This window comes from Nomascus leucogenys, chromosome 5 (genome assembly GCF_006542625.1).
Source record: "Nomascus leucogenys isolate Asia chromosome 5, Asia_NLE_v1, whole genome shotgun sequence".
Lineage (NCBI taxonomy): Eukaryota > Metazoa > Chordata > Mammalia > Primates > Hylobatidae > Nomascus > Nomascus leucogenys.
In genome coordinates, this window is record NC_044385.1 from 27,020,737 (window position 1) to 27,042,429 (window position 21,693).

Sequence of the window (21,693 nt, forward strand, 5' to 3'; positions counted from 1 at the left end):
GTAAGTGAAAAATCAATAATAACTTCTTTGATCTGGGGTGTGGTGTGAAATAGATAAAACATGATTGTCGAAAGGTTGATATTCTCAAAAGGTGAGCAATAGATGCCATTCTCTTTACTTTTGTTAATGTTTTAAAATATCCATAATAAGAAGTTTTTAAAAAACCTTGCCAGATATTTGGCTTGAATAACTGGAGGGATGTAGTGTCATACCAAGTTGGGGAAGATGAGGAAAAGAACAGCTTTAGCAGAGAAATCAGAGAGCATCATGTGCTAAGAAGTAGAGATATGCTCATGTAATAGAGATTTATGGAAAAACTCCATGAGGAGGTTAAGAATAGGAAACCATTTCAGAAGACCTCTAGGAGAATTACGATGTGTTGAATAGGATAAAACGCAGCTCAGGGAATTTGGTTACCGCAGCACCTCCGCGAACAACACCTGGTCCTCTTCTAATGCTATGTCAAAATGGAGCCTCAGCTACTCTGCTTTTCCTAAAACTGACTGCTTTCTGCTTACTCAGGATTTAAACTATTGCATGGCTTTTGCTATGTCTCTTGTTTGTGGTTGTCTTAGATTATTTCTCCTTCTTTGTTTCACATTCAGAGCTCATATGAAGATTTTACTGAGTCTGTGGATTACAACCTAATATAGGATATTTGGGGAGGGGGACATACTGTTTACACCAGGCCACTTCATGGGACATCAGCAGCTCTATTATTGCTGCCTCCTGGTCAGGCATTCATCAGCAGTTTAATTTGCTATGGCAAGAATGAGGAGGGGAGGGAAGGAGAGGAGGGGAGGGAAGGAAAGGAGGGGGTTTGTGTAAACAAACTTAGAGATTCTTCATGATTCTATGAAAGTAACCTTTCAGAAAGGGATGTGCTTTGAGAATTTCCCAGAAAGGGATAGTGTAAATGGCAGTTACCTTACATGTGGTATTTGGTACACTTTTAGTATTTGCTTTCTGAAATCATGTAGCTAAGTTACCACTGTGAATAACGTAAGAGACTTCCAAGTAAGTTTGAGGTTTTCTGGAATAAACCTCACAGGCATTGCATACTAAAGTGGACACATGCATTTATAATTTCAGAAGAGGTTCCAGTGTGACAGTTGTTATTACATATATAAAATAATACTGGTGCTGAGCTATAGTATAATATTTATTTCAGACCCAGATGGCCACATCTTCAAGCGCCCACTGATACATACTTGGCTTTTTCTGTAATGGATTTTTGTTAATATTTGTGAATGACATAGTTAGGCATTTGTGTGTGAGGCAAGTTGTCCTTAAAGATATCTACTAATTCTTCCCTGATAGTATTAAGTGGGTTAGTTTAGTCATAGTGTGCCACAGACTTGCTTTTTGGCTCATCTAAAATGTGCCTTCCTAAGGGTGTGCCGCTTTATGGCATTATAACCTAATGAGTAGAAAAGAAGGAAACTGTGCTATGCAATGGGGTCAGAGAAGCAAGTAGGCCTGATATAAGGCTTTGTAAATTTGGAATTTATTCTAAATATTATCAGAAACCACATTATCTGATTTCTGGTTTTTCAAGCTCACCTTAGCTGCTCTGTGGAATAGGTGTAGTTAGTTTTCCTTTTATTTTTTTCTTAATTAGCTATATTATTCTTTTATTTTCTTCTTAATTAGCTGTATTTCTCATACTCATGAGGGTCATGGGCCTCTTTATTTTGCAGCATTTCATTTTGATGTGCCACTGTTGCAGCTGATTCTGAGTGACGTGGACAATGATAGCATAGTGAGAATGCATAAGTGTTAACACACTTCCTTTAAATCTGACCTGTAAAGCATGTCTTCTTTTTTCAGCAAGGATATACTAAATCTAGAGATAACATAAATTGAGGGATCTCTAGGGATAAATGTAAGGATCTTTTAACTGATGTAGTTAAAAGCTGAAAGATGCTTCTACTCATTCTAAAAACACATAAAAATACTGACACGTAGAACATTTCTTCATTTGGATAAAATCGGAGTATTTACAAATGGCCCTAATGGATGAGAGTAGCTTGGTGTTCTTTGTCTTGATAGGTTTGCTCATACTGTGACTTGACAAACAGAGCAAGTGAAAATTGTTGATAGACCTCATTCACAACAATTTTGGTGTATCAATTATTTCTAGCTGAACACCTGTACCTTGTCATGGGTCATGTGTACATGGTGAGGGAGAATGCATCTGGGTGACAGTACAAGTAGGCAGGTGCAATGAAGTTCGTTATCTAGGTGTTCAAGTTATCCTGGTTGTTCAAGAGAGCCTCTTTGAATTTGGATCCTTTCCTTAAAAGACATCTTTGCCAAAGGAGACTGGTGGGTGGGAACAAAAATGGCACTATGGCCAGAGTAAGGACTATGACCTCTCCCTTGAACAGCAGCATCCACCAGAACTTTCCATATATAGCACTATTATGAAGTTTTGCTGAGCAAAATGTTTTATACCAGGACTATTAGAAATCTACTCAACTGAAGTAAGAGACTTATTTCTACTACCATCTGTGATTATGAACAACTCCAGAACTATAACCAGCTCCAGAGGCAAGAATTAGAATAAATTTTGGCAGATGTGTGAAATGTAAAAGTATATGCTCTAGTTGCCTTGTTAGAATGTAAAGGAGTGGAAAGAGAACCTTTTACTCTCTCTTATTAGGAACAGATACCAAGCTCAAAACCTACCTCCTCTGAGAGTCTGAGTCTTATCCACGTTAAAGAAGGAACCAGGATTGGAAGAAGTGGAATGTCCTGAAGTCAACTTACAGTTGTGTCAAGGCATTATAATCATAAAAACAATTATAGAGGCCAGGCGCGGTGGCTCACGCCTGTAATCCCAGCACTTTGGAAGGCTGAGGAGGGCAGGTCACTTGAGGTCAGGAGTACGAGACCAGTCTGGCCAATGTGGCAAAACCCTGTCTCTAACTAAAAATACAAAAATTAGCTGGGTGTGTTGGCACATGCCTGTAATCCCAGCTACTTTGGAGACTAAGGGAAGAGAACTGCTTGAACCCGGGAGGCGGATGTTGCAGTGAGCCGAGATTGCACCACTGCACTCCAGCCTGAGCAACAGAGTAAGACTCTGTCTCCAAACAAACAAACAAACAAACAAACAAAAAACAATTATAGGATTCTTCACCAGTTGCCATTGGGTTGAGGTTATTATAACCAGAAGAGGGTAAACTTTTCTTCTGTGTTAGTCGGGCGTTACAGAGATGGTATGTTTTGCTCTTCAGGAGTGCTGTGGTAGTGTGTAGATAAGCCACAGGAGGGGAAGCAAAGAGGAAAGGAGCAGCAGCCACTGCCACGGAATGCTGACATGGAGGCCAACTGGCTGCTACTGAGTTCGGCAAAACCCTAAAAACTCCACAGTGCTTTTTATCTCCACAATTGTGTTAGCTCTTTGAGAGTAGTTTCTTATTTTTATGGCAGAAAATGACTTTTATGTTCAGAGTGACAGTACTGGGATCTAGACAAGGCTTTTTTAGGAAAGGAGAAAGGCTCTTTTTTTCTTACTCTAGGTTGATTCTGATTCTGATTTATAGGTGTTAGCTATAATAATGGCTTAGTGAAGAAAGCATATTTTAACATACACTATCGGCCATAGCCAACTATGTCCAAGGAAGTGTACATCTATGACACTGGTAGGCTTAGGAGCTTTAATGGTTTCAGTGATAGAAGACAAACATCTTTCTGCTATAGCTATTTCACATCTATATTCATCTGCTCAGGCTGCCGTAACAGTATACCACAGACTAGGTGACTTAAACAACAAAAACTTATTTTTTCACAGTTCTGGAGCCTAGAAGTCTAAGATCAAGGTGCCATCGGGGCTGATTTCTGGTGAGGCCTTTCTCCCTGGCTTGCAGACAACTGCTTTCTTGCTGTGTCCTCATTTGGACTTTCTTCTGTGTACACATGCTGGGAGGGAAAGAGCGAGTTCTGGTGTCTTTTCCTCTTATGAGGACACCAGTCCTATCCAACTCTTATGAGCTCATTTGCATTTAACCTAAATTACCTCCTTAAAGGCCCTATGTCCAACCGAGTACAGTCACTTTAAGGTTAAGGCATCAACATATGAATTGGGGTGGGGGCAAAGGGACACAAGTCAGTACATTGGCAAGTGTACTGAATTGGGCAAGTGACAAAAGTAAGGTTAAGGAATTTCTACTTGCCTATAAGTAAATACAATAAGAGACTGAAAAGGCAAGCAGAACAAGCTTTTAAAATGGATTGGGATAGAAGAAAGATGGATTGGGATAGAAGAAAGATGGATTGGGATAGAAGAAAGATGGATTGGGATAGAAGAAAAGGTAAAACAAAGATCTTCCTCTATACTAACTTGATTTTAAGTGACATGATGACAAGATAGCGGCTGGCTTGGGGACATTGGAAAAGAAGGTAGATGCCATCTACTGACTGATGATCCTATAACAAATAGTAAATAGCTTTGCTGTTTTTTTTTTTTAAGAGTATTATAAAGGTTTTTAGTTGGTATTATAATTTTTTTGCTATGAGAAAGAAGTAAGTAGAGGAGAATATTTTGTTCAGCCTTATGCTGTAAAGGGAATTGAGGCAGTTTGGGAAGAAGCTTGAAAGGCTTAATTTAATTTCATGGCAAGACTGATTTAATGGACTTTCCTTCATTGGTGTATTAAGGCCAACAGTAGGAAGTATAGACTTGGGGATTTGCTCAATAGTAAATAGATAGTAGTTAATAGGTGGTAAATGGGTAGTGGTTACTGGATCAGGAAGCACAGGAAGGTTCTGGGTCAAGGTCTTCAGTTAAGGTAGGCAGCATGGAAAATTTCCATTCAAAAGAGTCTTTGAAATGTGCTCCATCTGTTTTACAGAAACTGTTGTTAACAGTTTAGAGAGGGAATTATGATTTAGCAGATTAACAGGGAATAAAAGCATGCTGGTCAGATGGAGGCCCCAGAGAAATGTTTGTTTACAGGCTGAGAAGTGGAATATAGCACGACCTGACTGGAGATTCCTAGAACATTAATAATCTGGGATGATACTGAAAATATTTTGCCTTATTTTGTTATTTTCATTAAACTCTCATGCCACCTGCCACACAGGAGCCATGAGCACCAGATTGGCCAGAAGCAGAAGGAGAACACTTACACTGTAAGGATATGCCCTAGGTTATCCTCTCAGGCTGGGCAAGGGTCTCCTTCTCATTAGGCCTTTTCTTATTAGGACTTTGGACTTTGGATTGTTAGAAACACTCATTTTGCCGAAGATCTTCCTGTCTACATTAATACGAGCTTGGTCTAGCCTAGTGATTCTCAACCATGGGTGATTTTTGCCTCCTCAGTGGATATTTAGCAATGATTTGGCATCATCTGGAGACATTTTTGGCTTTCACAGCTTGAGGGAGGTGCATCTAGTGAGTGGGGGCCAGTAATTCTGCTAAGCATCTTTCAATGCACAGAACAAAGGGTTTTCTGGCCCCAGATGTCAATAGCGCTGAGATTGAGAGATCTTCATTTATTTAGCCCATGGCTTTTAATGTAACCCTCCCAGTCTGTCTTTTTTGCCTTTTCCCCGTTTTGTTCTCCAAAACTTCTTGACCTTCAGAGCATTTGATCTATAAGATCATTAATTTAATTTTAGTAGAGTTTGGTGAAGTGATTTGCTGTTGTGAAAAGTGTAGCTAAATAATTGCCAGGAGACAAAAGTTAATTTAAGTTCTTCTTGGATCTTTGGCCAGAGCAGCAAGTTGTCCAGGCTTGGTCTCTGTGGCATTATTTATGCCTAAATGCTTAAGCTCCATGTAGTCAGCTGCAACTTTTCCTTTCTCTTGTTTATAACTGTTAATTTTAGTTCAAATCTGCACTCCTTAGGCATTCCCATAGAGTAGCTTCTGTTAAGTGAGTTTTGGTTTGGTGATTGGGGCCTCTCGTCTTCTACCAGGTATCTGGCTGCGTGGAGTGGGGAAAGAGAGCCTGGGACCTGACTACTGGTTAAACACACTTGCAACCAAGCTTGCTTTTAGCCCCATCCTTTACTTCTAGGGGGACCTGGTGCCAATTCCTAAGGCTGCTGGTGATTTTGCAATTCAACTAGGGTAGCTTCTCAGCTTTCTTCTCCATCAGTTTAGGAGTTAGCTTTCTAGGAACTGTAAACTCAGTTACCACCTGTTCCTTTGCTTTCTAGCTCTCACATTTTGTGCCTTTTCTCCTTGTTTTTGTTCATATGTTTTTTGGAGGAAAGTTTTTTTTCTCCTTACTGGTTTTGCCTTTAAAAAAATTCTTTTACTATTGTTCTTAGTGGTGCTGGGGAGACTGAGAATTAAATTCATGTGTTTAATTTACCCTGTTTACCAGAGACCAAATAGACTTTAATTTTACACATTATTCTACTCCTTGCTTTTTCTATTTAATGTAATTTGGAGGTTTTTCCATATATGTAAATTATTTCACTATTTTCAAGGAATACTATTTTATTATATAGCTGTACTGTGATTTATTTAATCACGCTTCTGCTGAAGGGCATCTAGTTTTCCTTTGCTCTTTTTCTTTTCTTTTTTCCTATAATGAGCAATGCTGCAATAAGCACCTTTATGTCTGCCATTCATCTTTGGTTACATGTTGGCACATAGGGTCATAATTAAGAGTCTGACTGCCTGAATTTCTGTCCCAACTCTGCCACTTACTAATTATGAAACCTTGGGCAAGTTATTTAACTTTTCTAAGCTCAGTTACCTCATTTCTAAAGTGGTATTGATAACAATGCCAAACTCATAGTGTTGCCATGAGGATTAAATGATATATGCTTACAATAGTACCTGGAGCATAGTAAGTGCTCAATAAATGTTAGCTAGCCTTATTCCATCGAATATATTTTTTCCTCTTTTTTTTTTTTTAAATAGGGTCTTGCTCTGTTCACCAGGCTGGAGTGCGGTGGCACGATCATGGCTCACTTCAGCCTCCACCTCCCAGGCCTCTAATTTTTCAGTTTTTTTTTTTTTTTACAGATGGGGTCTTACCATGTTGCCCTGGCTGCATTTTACGTTTTGAAAGAAACTGTTGCATGGTGCTTCTAAAGGGCTACCCAATTTGTATTCCAAATAGCAGTGTATGAGAGTACCTTTCTTTACTTGTTGTTTACAGAAATAAAAACAGCTCTGAGCCAGTTGCTTATTATCATTGGCTGTGTGCTATTGTTTTTTTTTTAAGTGAAATATTTCTCTCCACCCATGTTTTTAATAAATACTGTATTGGGAAACAAGACTGTGAGAGATGAATGTGCTTTTCTCTTGTCGTTCTCAGGTATTTGAAATTGTTGACTCCTAGTATGTTATCATACTTTAGTCTTTGCTAAACCAGATCAATGTAAAATGCCATTTCAGTGTTTTAATCTGTATTTTACATTTATGGGTAAGGTTTGTCATCCTTTCATATGTTTTTCACTTATAATTCTTTTGGGGAATGCATACCATTATCTTATTTTTTTTCTAAACTCCAATAGCAATTTAAGGTTCATTGCACTTACTTTAGCTATTAAATTTATTCTGATTGATATTGAGTGAGAGTTATTTCTTATTTACTAGTATTGTTTATCCAACTAGATGATAGTTTCTGAGCAGGAATTTTTTTGTCACTTTCTTTTACTCCATGGCACCTAGATTTAGTATGTAGTATTAAACAGTTGTGGTCAGACAAAGTGACTTGTGCCTGCCTATAGTCCCACCTACTCAGGGGCTGAGGCAGGAGGATCGCTTGAGCCGAGGAGGTAGAGGCTGCAGTGAGCTGCGATTGCACCATTGCACTGCAGTCCAGCCTGGGCATCAGAGCAAGACCCTGATTCAAAAAAAAACAAAAACAGAACAAAACAAATAAATAGTTGTTCAGGCAATAGAGAAGTATACTTTTTAGTTATGGAGTTCCATTGTAATTGTTTATGAAATGAATTTTGTATGAGTAATAAAATATATTTGACACATGTTTATTATAGAAAATTCAGGTATTACAGAAAAATACAAAGAATAAAATAATCCATCCCTAACATCTAAAAATGATCATCATTATTAACTTCAAGGGGTTCTGCATGGCTCTATACAAATAAAGGGGTCTTTAGGGGTTTTTCTTTGGCACTATATGAATAGAAGGTTGAGTGGGCAGATGAATGGGCATAAAGAACATTTTATGAAAATGAGATCATATTATATACACAATTTAATAATAAATGGCAGAATTATTCCTACTTGAATTGACAGTTGAAATAAATAAGAGTTACTGAATTAAAGTTCCTCTAATGCTAGAAAGAAAGGTAATTTTTAAAATTGAGATTGAAGTTATAGTTTTTTTGTGATTAATTTATTTGTGAGAATTTTCCTTTGGGCCCCTTCAAATCAAATTTAGAAAGAGTTCATGCCTTTCCTTATGTTGAAAAGATCTCAGGATCTTTCATTTGAGAATTTATTCTCTGATCTGAAATGTGGCCTAGACTAGTACTTTTCATGCTATGTGTGAGAGAGCTCTAGGGTTCTACAGAGGTGCTGTGTAGCTTCCTCATTTGTGCTTTTATTTCATATATTGAAATTTTGTAAAAAATTTTGTTTGGGAATAAAAAGTTCTGCTGTCTAAAAAAAGAAACTTTGAAAAATATTGAGCATTTTATAGTTAGTAGCAGAATAGAAAAAAAAAGAAAAAACCCTCAGTGATTAGTAATACAGTGATGTTTACTTTCTTTTTGTGTTTCAAAATTGCTGAAGCACTATGTGTCTTGCTTTAAAAGTATAAATGAGTATTTTATTTCTATGGCTTAGGCAGTAAGCTGCTGAGAATTACAGAGAATGTGCTGACAGCCCTTAGATTACACTGGATCTTACTGGTACCACTAAAATGTATAAATATCTGTGAAAGTTAGCACAATGACAGTAACAACATAAATTGCAAATGATGGACTTATCGTACTAAAGTTGAAAGCTTTGAAAAACTACTCCTGGCTACTTCAGTGACTACGTAAGTACTACAATAGCTGAAAAACCAAAAAACATTGGCCACTGTGTTTACCCAGTAATTACCAGTCCCTATAATGCCAGCTATAGTTGAAAGGCTGATTTAATTACTACAGTTTTATTGTCTGCCTGCATTGTGTGCTTAAAATCAAAAGAAAGAAAAATTTTAAAGCATATGCTCTATCCCATATAGAGTTGTTTAGAAAGAATTGCTTTTCATAATGCACATTAGTGGCTTCTGTATTTTTGTAGATTAAGAAAACTTTTTTACTGGTCTTAATTAAAAAAAATTATTTAAGTTTAGGCCACACTAAAATGTAATTATAGATTCCCTCCCCTCAACAACTAGGATTATGTTTTATAGGTGCATTTGTTCGTTCATTCATTTTTGCCTTTATAAAAGCAAGTTTTATTGTTATTTACCATAGTAGTTTTAGAAAGAGGAACAGATTAGCTCAGTCCAACATGATTGGCAGCTGGCAAAATCTAGTGAAGCAGGTGTTCTGATTGCTTTAATTTGGGGGATTTAATTTGGTTGCTTTTAATACTTAGCCATCTAACACTTCAAACATAATGCAGAATAAATATTTCATCTCCTTCCTTTTTACTTTAATACCACACCCACCTCACTTCAATATGGAAATATCTTCATTAAATATGATTTCCAAAAGAACATGCTCCCTGGAGAATATAGCCATGAGCACAGTGCATAAAAAGAAAAACTCAAAATAAAACTCTGTATGATAATTTTCTATTCTAAGGAAACAGAAGTTTCCAGTATATGAAGAAATAAACCCAGTCTCAGATGCACTAATAGGTCTGTGAGAAGAGGTTGTGGTATAATAACTGAAAACTGCCAGCTATTTTCAAGATACTCAAGTGGTAATGGTGCACCTAGCCCGGCAGCAGCCCTCAGAAGAAGCCAGGGTGCTCTCTCCGTGTAGGCCAGTGTATTAGTCCATTTTCATGCTGCTGTTGAAGATGTACCTGAGATTGGGCGATTTACAAAAGAAAGAGGTTTATTGGACTTACACTTCCACGTGGCTGGGGAGGCCTCACAATCATGGTGGAAGGTGAAAGGGACGTCTCACCTGGCAGCAGACAAGAGAAGAGAGCTTGTGCAGGGAAACTCCCCTTTTTAAAACCATCGGAACTTGTGAGACTCATTCACTATCAGAACAGGGCAGGAAAGACCCACCTCCATAATTCAGTTACCTCCCACCGGCTTCTTCCCACAACACGTGGGAATTGTGGCAGTTACAATTCAAAATGAAATTTGGGTGGGGACACAGCCAAACCATATCAGCCAGGTACAAAAATCCATCTTCAGCTTTTGCCTCCTCCTGAAGCTATCCCATGGTTGGGCTGCACTGTCTTATCCACAAACGGGACAGAGGCCTTTTCAGCAGGAAGCTGGATCCTACTCGTGATGATGCACATGGACTGAGCCACTAGAATACCAGGTGGCACCAAGGACTTCTACTTATCAGGGTCAGCGGTCTGAGAGCCTGGACTTTTTCATAATCGCTGGAACCGGCCGGGCTGTTTTGCGCGGATCTTAAGGGACTCCACTCACCTGTGTTCCAGGAGCGATCCTCTCTGAACACCCACTTCACAGTGGCAGGAAGGGGACGGGCTGGCTCTGAGAGCCGTGGAGCTTAGCGCAGCCACCACAGCGACGACGATGGGGGAGACTGCACGCAAATTCAGTGTCAACTTTAGTAACAGGGTGGGGGAGGCAAGTTTTGTGGAAAACCCAAGGTCCCTGGTGGAGCACCTTTAAGCAGTGAGGTGCTTTTTTTGTTTTACATTTCAGGCGTGGCTTGGGAAATTACCTTGTCAAATGATATTATTTTTGGATCACTAGCTTCAAGGGGGCAGTGTTAGAGACTGTAGGCCCCATTATTGTTGGGGAAGTTTTCCAAAACCCTAATTAGTAGGCAAATGCCCTTATGACACAAAACAAAATGATGAGCTTGCATCTTGTCAGCCACTGAATGTGTGCTGATGCTCTATTAGGCTTCCCAGAGCATTGTTGTTTACAGCCCTATTTCTTGCCTGAGCTTTCTGGAACTGGCACTGGAAATCATATTTTGTTGTAAAACCGAATACTAGTTCATTGTGATCCAGCCTAGAGAGGGGATTTCCTAATCTCCACTATGCCAATATTGTCATCAAGTTATTTGTGCTTAGACTTGAGACTTCCCTGAAAAATCTAGCACCGGAGTCACTTCAGATGGACTCACCCTCTTTGTTCTTGGTTTGTATTTCTGCAGCACTTCTGGAGCAATACTGTGGCAGTGTTGTACAGGATACATTAAAGCAGAGAGAGAGAGATGTGAGCACATTGAGGGTCTAGTCATTCTCATGGATTCTGACCCACAGGCCATTTCCTCGTTCTTCCTCAGACCCCTGATTTTAGAAGTGAAGGACCAGAGTTCCTCTGTAAATTGTCCAGGGACTGTGTGAATGTATGTTGCTTTAAATGTATTAGCTATGGTATGGTTGGTAAAAATCCACTTATTCTTTCTAGAGCTTGATTTCTTTTCTGGAAAATGAGGAATTTCACTCAAATGATTCCTGTAGTTCCTTCTGTTTCTGTTTAAGATGGAATCATCCTGTCAGTTGGCTTCAAGAGGATTATGACAAGTGTAAGAAGGAGATTGTTGATCTGTACAGACAAGCAGTTCTAGGATCTTTGATAACATTGTCTTGCACTTAGTACTACAGTTTCTTAATTTGTAGATTTATTAAAAGAAATTTGATTTACCTGAGGATTTCTCCCATCCACACCTCCACCGGTTTTCTGTTTTGAATTTGCTTCATAATATGGTAAAATTTACTCTGGCTGGGGGCAAAATATTATAGCTAAGCTTGTGGAGAAACAATACATTTTTACCTCTTTATAATTTTAAGGATATTATTTGGTTTGGGTTATTGTCATTAGAGGCTTTTTGTCCTTGTATTGAATCTGATATGTTGAATAAATACTGTGCCTTAGTCACAAAGAAGTTACTTTAGAATTACATGTGACCAGGAGCTTGCAGTTGCAATAGGTATACAGCTGCTCCCCCATGTGGTTGTGGATCCAAAGAGCTTGTGGAGCTTGTATTAAGAGCACAATACCATTGCATTTTTGTGACCAGTTAGCATCATTCTTTTTTTTTTTTAATTATACTTTAAGTTCTAGGGTACATGTGCACAACCTGCAGGTTTGTTACATATGTATACATGTGCCATGTCGGTATGCTGCACCCATTAACTCGTCATTTACATTAGGTGTATCTCCTAATGCTATCCCTCCCCCCTCCCCCGACCCCACGACAGGCCCCGGTGTGTGATGTTCCCCACCCTGTGTCCAAGTGTTCTCATTGTTCAGTTCCCACCTATGAGCGAGAACATGCGGTGTTTGGTTTTCTATCCTTGCAATAGTTTGCTCAGAATGATGTGACAAGTTAGCATCATTCTTGAGAAGCACAACTACAAGTTTAGATCTAGACTTTTATGGCACATCAAACTCTAATGATGATATAATAATATTATCGTATTTTCTAACCTATTTTTATAATATGTAATGCTCAGTTGTACATATCCAACTTTACCATGGCAAACTAGGAGGATATATTTTTAGTACCACAGTAACAGAAAGTTGAAGTAGAAAAGACATAGAAAATAAACTGCAGTAAAGAATGATGGAAGATTTTGGCTTTTTGCTTCCTTATTCCCCCATCTTCAGTGGGTGAAACCAGAGTGCTAATAATCCACATCAAGTTTTATTCTGAAGTTTCATGTAAATAAAAATGTACATGTATAAGATGGCTAAGCAGGTTGGGGATATCACAATTGATTACAGAATCATTTTTCTGAATTTGCTTCCAAGCAAGTGACATTTATTTCCAATGCTTTTGTCATGGTTAGTCCTTTTGGGACAAAATTCGTGTTTGCTTCTGGGATCGCTTATAGTCCATTTGTTGGGGTAGCAGCAGACAGCTTCATCATAATCTGACACCGAGTTTTAGGCCCAACTAAGAAGACTATGGTACAGTGGTATTCTGTTATTATATCTCTTTAACTTGTACTTACCATGGATATGTCAGCCAGAATCTTGAACTATTAAATCTTAGTATTACTTAAGAAAAAACATTACTAAGGACTAGCTTTAGGTTGATTGCTCATTGTCATACAGTTTCAGGTGTAAGAATAGATAATATATTATTCAAGAGATAGGGAATGCTGTTATTTACTCATATATTCTATTAGTGGACTGTGCTACATGTGGAGTTGAAAAATAATATAAGCCATAGGCTTTGCCAACCAGAGGGTGTCTCATCTAGTGTGGGAGAAATGCAGTCAAGAATAAACAGGTATGGGTGCAGCACACCAACATGGCACATGGATACATATGTAACAAACCTGCACATTGTGCACATGTACCCTAAAACTTAAAGTATAAGAATAAGAATAAGAATAAGAATAAACAGGTAGCAGGGAGTAGTAAGACTTTTAATTGCAGTAAGTTTGAAAGACGGTTAGGAGTCAGGGTAGGATGGGTTTGCCAGAGGAACTGGAACTTCTGATGGAAAGACAGAAAGGAGAGGGAAAGTATTTTTAAAGGAGTTCATGAAGAAATACCTCAAGAATACTCTGGCTCACATATTCAAATACAGTGGTCATCTTGTAGCTCTAAATAGACTCAAAGAACTACAGAGAGATTAGGCCGGAATAAAGTGACAACACAGTAGTTCTTTTGGAGAAAAGGGTTTTCATTGAATATGAGACTAGAGTCAAATCTCAAGTAAAGACAAACTTCCAAAGAGCTAGTACAGCTACCCACAGAGATAGGCAGGGTAATAGAATGGAAAGACCATCTGAATTAAGAATCAGGAAGCCTAGATTTTAGTTTGGGCTCTGACACTAATTCCATGGCTGGAGCACATCCCTTAACCTCCCCGAGACTCTGTTTTCTTTATTATAAAATTAGATTTTGGACCAATTGGCGTCTAAATGTCTTCCATCTTTGACTCTTTGTCTTTTCTGTGCACATAAACATCAGATCTAATCCTTGTTAGTGGCGTTATTTTGAAAACGTGGGACAGAAACATAGGAACAATATTCTTTATTGAAAAAAAAAAAGAGGCCGGGCGCGGTGGCTCACGCTTGTAATCCCAGCACTTTGGGAGGCCGAGGCGGGCGGATCATGAGGTCAGGAGATCGAGACCACGGTGAAACCCCGTCTCTACTAAAAATACAAAAAAAAAAAAAAATTAGCCGGGCGTGTAGTCTCAGCTACTCGGAGAGGCTGAGGCAAGAGAATGGCGTGAACCCAGGAGGCGGAGCTTGCAGTGAGCCGAGATCGTGCCACTGCACTCCAGCCTGGGCGACAGAGCAAGACTCCAGCCTGGGCGACAGAGCGAGACTCTGCCTCAAAAAAAAAAAAAAAAAAAAAAGAAAAGCAACTTTTATAATATTTTTAGGATTTACTGATTAAACATAGTTTTGGAAGTGTGATAAGAGGAAGGAATCTATTTGTATAGATGCTCAATTATTAAAACAAATTTTTTTGAGAACATGCCCAAATAAGGGCTGTATTCCTTTCCTGAAGCATTATATTGATTCTTTTTTATTGCATTGAGATGGAGATTTTAGGATAAGAGTCAGAGACCAATCAAAGATTTTTGGACCCTCCTAATTTCTTGTCAAACACAATGCCTAAATAATATTCCTATTTAAGCTGTCCTCTTCTAAGCTCCTACCTGAAAGTGGATCTCTAATCACTTAGAAGGTGCTGTACCTCACAGTTGGTATAATTGGAGTCTCAGTTATTGGAGGAAACCATAGGGTAATGTTGTCCTCAGCTTACAGCAAGCCATCATGAGGAGTGATGTGTTGGGTAAACAAAGACTATCCTACAGCAGAAGTTGTGGAACCAGGGAAAAATTTAATTACAACTAAGTTTTACCTTCATAGCTTTTATCTTTGGGGGATAATTTTCTAATTTATCTGTAGAAAAACAAACATTAAAAACAACAAGCTAGATACAGAATTCCTTAAGAAAAGTAGAGCTTTAATAAAATGAGATTTTGCCAATTTATGTTCTTCCTATCTTTCGGGAGGTGGTACAGCCTCCTTAGCTTATTTTGCTTGAGAAAAAAGTTCCAAATCTGTTTGTTTCCTAATATCCCATTGCAAAAGAAAAATAATTGCATGACTGTCCCAGAGGTTTCAGGCTCATTTTGGGGTATTTCTAAAGATTCCCTATAACCCATATTTTATTTGTGTTTTAAACATTTCTTTGATGGTATCCCAGTGGTATCCCAGAAAGAAATAATTTATTATTCCTAGAAATATAATACTACTATAACATTTCTGACTAGGATGATTTTCTGTTTCCAAAATCTCTTAAATTTTGTAATGCTTGTAATGCATGCTTATTACAAGTTTTTAAAAAGCATGAAATTATAATTTTTTTATAAAAGGAAAATAACCTGCATAGCTTTCCCCTGCCGTTCCCTCCCCTTTTGAATAATTGAATCTAAAAGACATTAAGTAGGGCTGAGTAAGGTAGGAGTCTACATGACATCAAACCTAGAGGCTGTAAGAGAATAGATGGATAATTTAGCTACATGACAATAAAAAATTTCTACATGGAAAAAATGAAGCCATCACAAATAGGAAAAACTATTTGCATCACTTATGTTCAAAGGGCCAATTTTGTTTTTTTTTTGTATGTAAAGAGCTTATACAAAGCAATTAGAAAAACAGCATCAACCCAACAGGAAATCTACAAAGGAAGGGAACAAACTGTTCATAGAAAATTATGCAGTTTGTTCCTTTCCTTTATATAAAAATGAGAAATTTTCTTAAGTATATGAGAAAATGCCTAAATTCTCATTAATAAGTAAAATGTAGTTTAAAAGTATATTGAGATACTACATTTTACCTATTAAATTGACAGAGATCCGCCATTAAAATATTTTTTGAAATGCCTGTAAAAAAGCAAGCACTTTCAAACATTGCTGATGGAATTACAAATTAATACAACATGTGTGGGACACAGTTTGGGAATATTCAGCAAATTTACTAATACACATTCCCTTTGACCCAGTAATTTTACTTCTGGGAATTTAGGTTACTGATACACTTCCACACAAACTGACAAATTTATAAACATATTTATTGCAGCATAGTTGGTAACAGCAAAAGATGGTAAGCAATACAAATGTCCACGCATATAGGGAACTGGTTAAATAAATCATAGTGCATCCATAGAATGGAATACTATGCAGACATTAAAAAGAATAAAGAAACTTCATGTGGAAGTGGAATGAAGTCTAAGGAATATGTTAAGAGAAAAAAGCGAAGTATAGAAGTATGCATATATTATGCTACTATTCTTGTAAGAAAAAGGGAGGAAAAGGGTAGTAAATGTACATAAAGTATCTCTGGAAATACCCATAAGAACTGATTGCATTGTCTCTAGAGTTAACAACTAGATGGCTAGAGTACAGGAGTATAAGAGGTTTTTCAAAGAACACCTTTTTATAGCTGTTGAATTTTTAACCATGGGGATTTACCTATGTAATACATAAACGTCTAACGAAAAAGAGAAAACACCTGTAGGCCAAATAAAAAGAAAGAAGCATAACATTATATCAAATGCTTTTATAGATCCTATAACCATAATAAACATCAGATTTTTTTTTCTTTGCTGTCTAGCTATCTCTTTGTAAATAGGATTATTCACTAAATTTCCTAATGCTGAATTATTCCTGGAGTGATTCCTATGTGACATTTTTTTTTTTCCTGAGACAGAGTCTTACTCTGTCGCCCAAGCTGGAGTGTAGTGGTGCAATCTCAGCTCACTGTAACCTCTACCTCCTGGGTTCAAGTGATTCTCCTGCCTCAGCCTCCTGAGTAGCTGGGATTACAGGCACGTGCCACCACACCTGGCTAATTTTTGTATTTTTAGTAGAGATGGGATTTCACCATGTTGGCCAGGCTGGCCTCAAACTCCTGACCTCCTGGCCTCGGCTCTCCAAACTGCTGGGATTACAGGTGTGAGCCACCATGCCTGGCCACTATGTGACATTCTTTTAATGCCCTGCTAGTTTATATTTGTTTATATTTAAATTTTTTGCATTAATAGTCAAAACTGAAGATTTGTTTATAGTGGGTGTTTTGTTTGTCAATCATCTTCGGCATGCTTTGATAAGGAATATTATGAAACTGTATGAGAGTTGGAAATATTTCCGTTTTTTTCTTCCCCCTCACCCCTTGAGGCAGGCAAGCTGAGTTTGAATGCTCTCGGTATTTTTGCATATGCAGTAATTGTAGTGTTACCCACAGGAAGAAGAAGGAAATACTTGCAAAACACAAAAAACTTCCTGGCTCCAAGATTGTGTTTTATCCTTATCTCCAACCAATGATCTTATGGTGATAGCTCGAGAGCAAAAAGCTGTATTTCTAGTGCGTGAGTATCCTATTATTTTCAGCGACCTTTATTTTGACGCATTGGATAGAAGAGAAAATGGATTAGGTGAAAAGAATATAACACTTTTTATTTATTTTTTTTCTCTCTCTCTCTCCCCCTCCACCCCCTCCCTCCCTCCCTCTCCATTTCCCTCTTTGTCCCCCTTCCATTCTGTTTGTTTTCTCCCTTTTTTCTTTCTTGTCTGTAGCTACCTTAGCGCTCGCTGTATGGTATCTCAGGGGCAGTACTGTGCATTGCTCAATTCTTGCAAGGGACAGTCAGAGCTAAAAAGGTCATTGACATTTTCTTAGTAACAATATGAATTAGGTGATTTTCAACTCTAATTTGAAAACCCATAATATTATAGATTTCTGTTTTGGGCATAACATTTTAACTCATAATTTTTTGTTGAAGATTAAAATTGAGGTTTTTTTCATATCTTATAGATCTCCAAACCTTACTGATCAAAGTAAGATTATGTGTAAAATGTGTATAGAATGGTCTTACAAAGCAAATTTACCCTCAAGTAGCAAAGTTCTAGTAGAAAAATTTTCTCCGTCATCTGAAGATAAAAGTAGTCTTAAACTAGGCAGGGTGGGCATAGGAATTAATAAGTTTATTTTACAAGAACTATGACAACATTATACAGGTTGAACTGGGGGAAGGAGAGGCTGAAGGCCAGGAGACTAGGTGTATTATAAGAATCTTATAAACATTTTTATCTTATATTTACCTATAAAAAAGACCCAAGTCAGTTAATACACAACTGTTAAATTTTGTAATAATATTCTAAGGGGAAAGAGCAAAATTTATAAATTACTCTTTTAGTATATTATAGCTAAAATTATTTTATGTGATATCTTAATTCTTTCAGCAAAATGGAAATATAGTGATAAAGGAAAGGAAGAAATGCAATTTGCTGTTGGCTGGAGTGGTTCATTAAATGTCGAAGAAGGGTAGGTGCCAGTTAATTTTTGTTTCTCTGTGTGTTAAATGTATGTATGAAATTATTTGACTTGTAGGTGAATCTATTAAAAAGTTTCATTATTTGGTTGGGCACAGTGGTTCACGTCTGTAATCCTAGCACTTTGGGAGGCCAAGGCAGGAAGATCATTTGAGTCCAGGAGTTCAAGACCACCCTGGGCAATATAGTAAGACTCTGTCTCTACAAAAAATTTAAAAATTAGCTGGACGTGGTGCGCACACCTGTAGTCCCAGCTACCCGAGAGGCTGAGGCAGGAGGATTGCTTGAACCCAGGAGTTTGAGGCTGCAGTGAGCTATGATCATGCCCTGCATTCCAGCCAGTGCAACAGAGTGACACCCTGTCTCTTAAAAAATAATAATAATTTTTTAAAATAAGAAATTTCATTATTTGAAATGTTTAGTAAATGTATGTGCATCCTAATTTTATAGATTGTAGAGAATGATTCGATCAGCAAATTTTATGTATCGTGTAATTATGTTTTTAAAAAATTCTGTTGGAAGATTTCAGGAAGAATTCAAAAAGAATCTCATAAAATCCTTTTTACATTTTGTCTTTTCCCTCTGTTCTCCATTACTAATTTTATTCATCGAAAAAGTCAAGGGCAATCATTGTCTTCTCTGCTTTGCTGATATTGGGCTTATACTTGAAGGGTACAGTACTACATTAATTCTTAGAACTCATAAATACTTCAGAAATGCAAGTTGGTACATTAGTTTCCTGCTGACCCAGTAAAGTTTTTATAACCATGATATCCAGTATGGTTACATGATGGAGCTGCTAGCCTAGAACCTTGAACCCAAAACTGGTTTTCAATTAAATTTTTATGACTGAAAACTGTCTGATCAGAATGAGTAAGAAAATCCTTCAGACTTTGAATTCAGATAAAAGGCAACCAAGTGGAAGTGCCTAGAACATGCCTGGCACATCGTAGATATTTGAAATATTCTCTATTATCAAAATAAATGGTAATATTTCTCCTTACACCATTTAGCCTAAGTGTTTTAAAGACATTTGATCTCTGTCAGAAATGCAAAGCAAACATAATACTTTAAAAACAGCGAACAAACACAAAGATGAATTTTGTTCATTAATTACCTAGTATGATGTATGGCATAGAAGTGTTTATAGTTTCTTGGATAAGCTGGTGATGATCCTCAGGTTTGACAGATTTAACAAAAGTCAGTGGGTAGAAGTTGTTTTGATTTTGAGACTTAGTTTCTGAGCTCCTGACAAATATTTCAAGTCTACATGTCAGAAAAAAATATCAATCTTTTTTATATAACATCACACCTAACATGTGCTTAGAAATAGATGATCAGAGCAGTTTCTGCAAAATAGAAAAGAAAACCGAGCAAGTTGAAATACGTAAATTCCTAAAATAATGTACCCTGCAGAAATACCGTTTGCATGTAAAATGACTGGCAGTTCCTCAACCATTTGCCCAGCTCCTGATCAAACAAGAGACAGGCTGAAGTTCTTAGCTGAAGCAGAGGAGAGGGAGGGAGATAGTAGGAAATGGCTGTGTGGGGATCATTTGAGCTTTGCTCAGTTCTGTATACAGTCAGTTGTGTAAGTAAAGTTTTGCTTTCTGTACTTTCATGTTTTTCATGACAATACAGAGTGAAAAATTCTGTTTTTTATTAACCTCAAATGCATGTGGCATTACGTTTTGTGTGAATGAATTTTATGGACCTTACCGGTGGTGGAGTTTTACTGTATTTTTACTTATGCATCAAATAAAACTGGTTCACAGAAGTCATCTTCCAGTTATTATCCTTTAACATCCAATTATAGAGAAATAAAAGTAATTGGTAAGTTCGGTGGGTAAGCATATGATTTTGTTTTTGTTTTTAGGGAATGTGTAACCAGTGCTCTATGTATCCCACTAGCAAGCCAAAAGAGGTAAGGATAAATAAGAGTTATCTGTTTTCTTTGCTTTGATTTATGAGGTGTTAAGATAATAAATTTTGTTTGTGACAGGAGTTCCACTGGGCGTCCTGACTGGACCTGCATTGTGGTGGGTTTTACTTCAGGTTATGTGCGCTTCTACACTGAGGTAAGTTGAGTTTTCAACAGCTAGAAAACACTAGTTGACTGCAATATCTGGTTATGCATCCCCTTTATACTAGTTTGTGACTTTATTACCTGCTGCTTGAAAATGTGTAGTTGATGCTTTATGGGGGTAGAGGCCGGGATAGGCCGTGGCAAGTTCTGGTAGAAGATACAGAGAAGAGGAGCTGTATTCTGAAAAGAGTGTACCTGGTATCTCTGGAAAACTGTTGTGGAAATGGTACTCTTTGCCTGGCCATACCTGCTCAGGTATATTGGTAAGAAAACAAGCAGGGCCCTTCTCTGTGCTTCCTCCTAGAATGGTGTGCTCTTGCTTGCACAGCTTTTGAATGAGGACCCAGTACTTCAACTTAAATGCAGAACCTATGAAATACCACGACATCCCGGCGTGACTGAGCAGGTAGTGTAAAAAATTGTGTTCCAACAGTAACAGTGGCATTACTTTGAAGCAGTTTCTCTCCTCTTTTTTGGGTAGAAACTTAAAAGATATATTTGTCTTGTGGCACAGTTAGCTCTGCTATCAGAGTCTAGAAATATAATCTATTGGTAGCTGAGTAAAGAATACCAGTCTTGCTTTTACTTATTTAATGAAATATTATATGTTTCATTCTACAACAAAGTAAAACCCTTTAGTTAGAAGCCAAGAAAATTTCTTATTTTTAGAATTTAATAGTGACTTAAGGCAAAAATACGATATTTTATAACCTTATATCTTTTTTTATTTGGATTTAGGTGCCAAAATTACCCAGAGTAAAAGAAAAAAAATTTGGCCTTCTTGTTACTAGTGATACTACCTTGTACTTAACTGTTTCTCAGAAAAGGGATTAGTAAGCTTTTGTTCATAGTGGAAAATACATCTATTCATTGAAGATTTTAACTGAGAAAATAATACTGTTTGGTATCTAAGGCTCTAACTTCTTAGGTGCCTTGTAACATTTTGGTTGTCTTAGTCAAAAAATAATTGTAGGGCCATTTAAACCAATATGCTTTTATTTGTTTGGCAGAGTGCATAGTCAAAAACTATGTAATATGCCTTCCCTTTGTTGTACTACTTGGCCTCCAAAAGATTTCAGGTAAACAGATGTATATACTGTATGCATTTGTTAATTTAATTTGCATGGGAGATGGACTGGAGCTGTAAAAGAATCTTAACTATCTAGTAAGGGAGACTAGGATTAAAATCTAATAAT

At 37.4% G+C, this 21,693-nt stretch overlaps 1 protein-coding gene across 2 annotated transcripts in view; it reads left to right on the plus strand.

Annotated features, from left to right (window-relative positions):
* Positions 1-21,693, plus strand: part of RAB3GAP2 (RAB3 GTPase activating non-catalytic protein subunit 2) — a 120,843-nt gene that overhangs the window by 38,440 nt on the left and 60,710 nt on the right. Inside the window, exons 3-7 of one of the 2 annotated variants that reach the window (XM_030812856.1) lie at positions 17,324-17,447; positions 18,322-18,403; positions 20,288-20,335; positions 20,414-20,489; positions 20,802-20,903. In XM_030812856.1, coding sequence (XP_030668716.1) covers positions 17,324-17,447; positions 18,322-18,403; positions 20,288-20,335; positions 20,414-20,489; positions 20,802-20,903 — 432 coding nt within the window. Of the gene's footprint in view, positions 1-17,311; positions 17,448-18,321; positions 18,404-20,287; positions 20,336-20,413; positions 20,490-20,801; positions 20,904-21,693 lie in introns of both variants that reach the window. The other variant, XM_030812854.1, reaches the window with a different exon arrangement.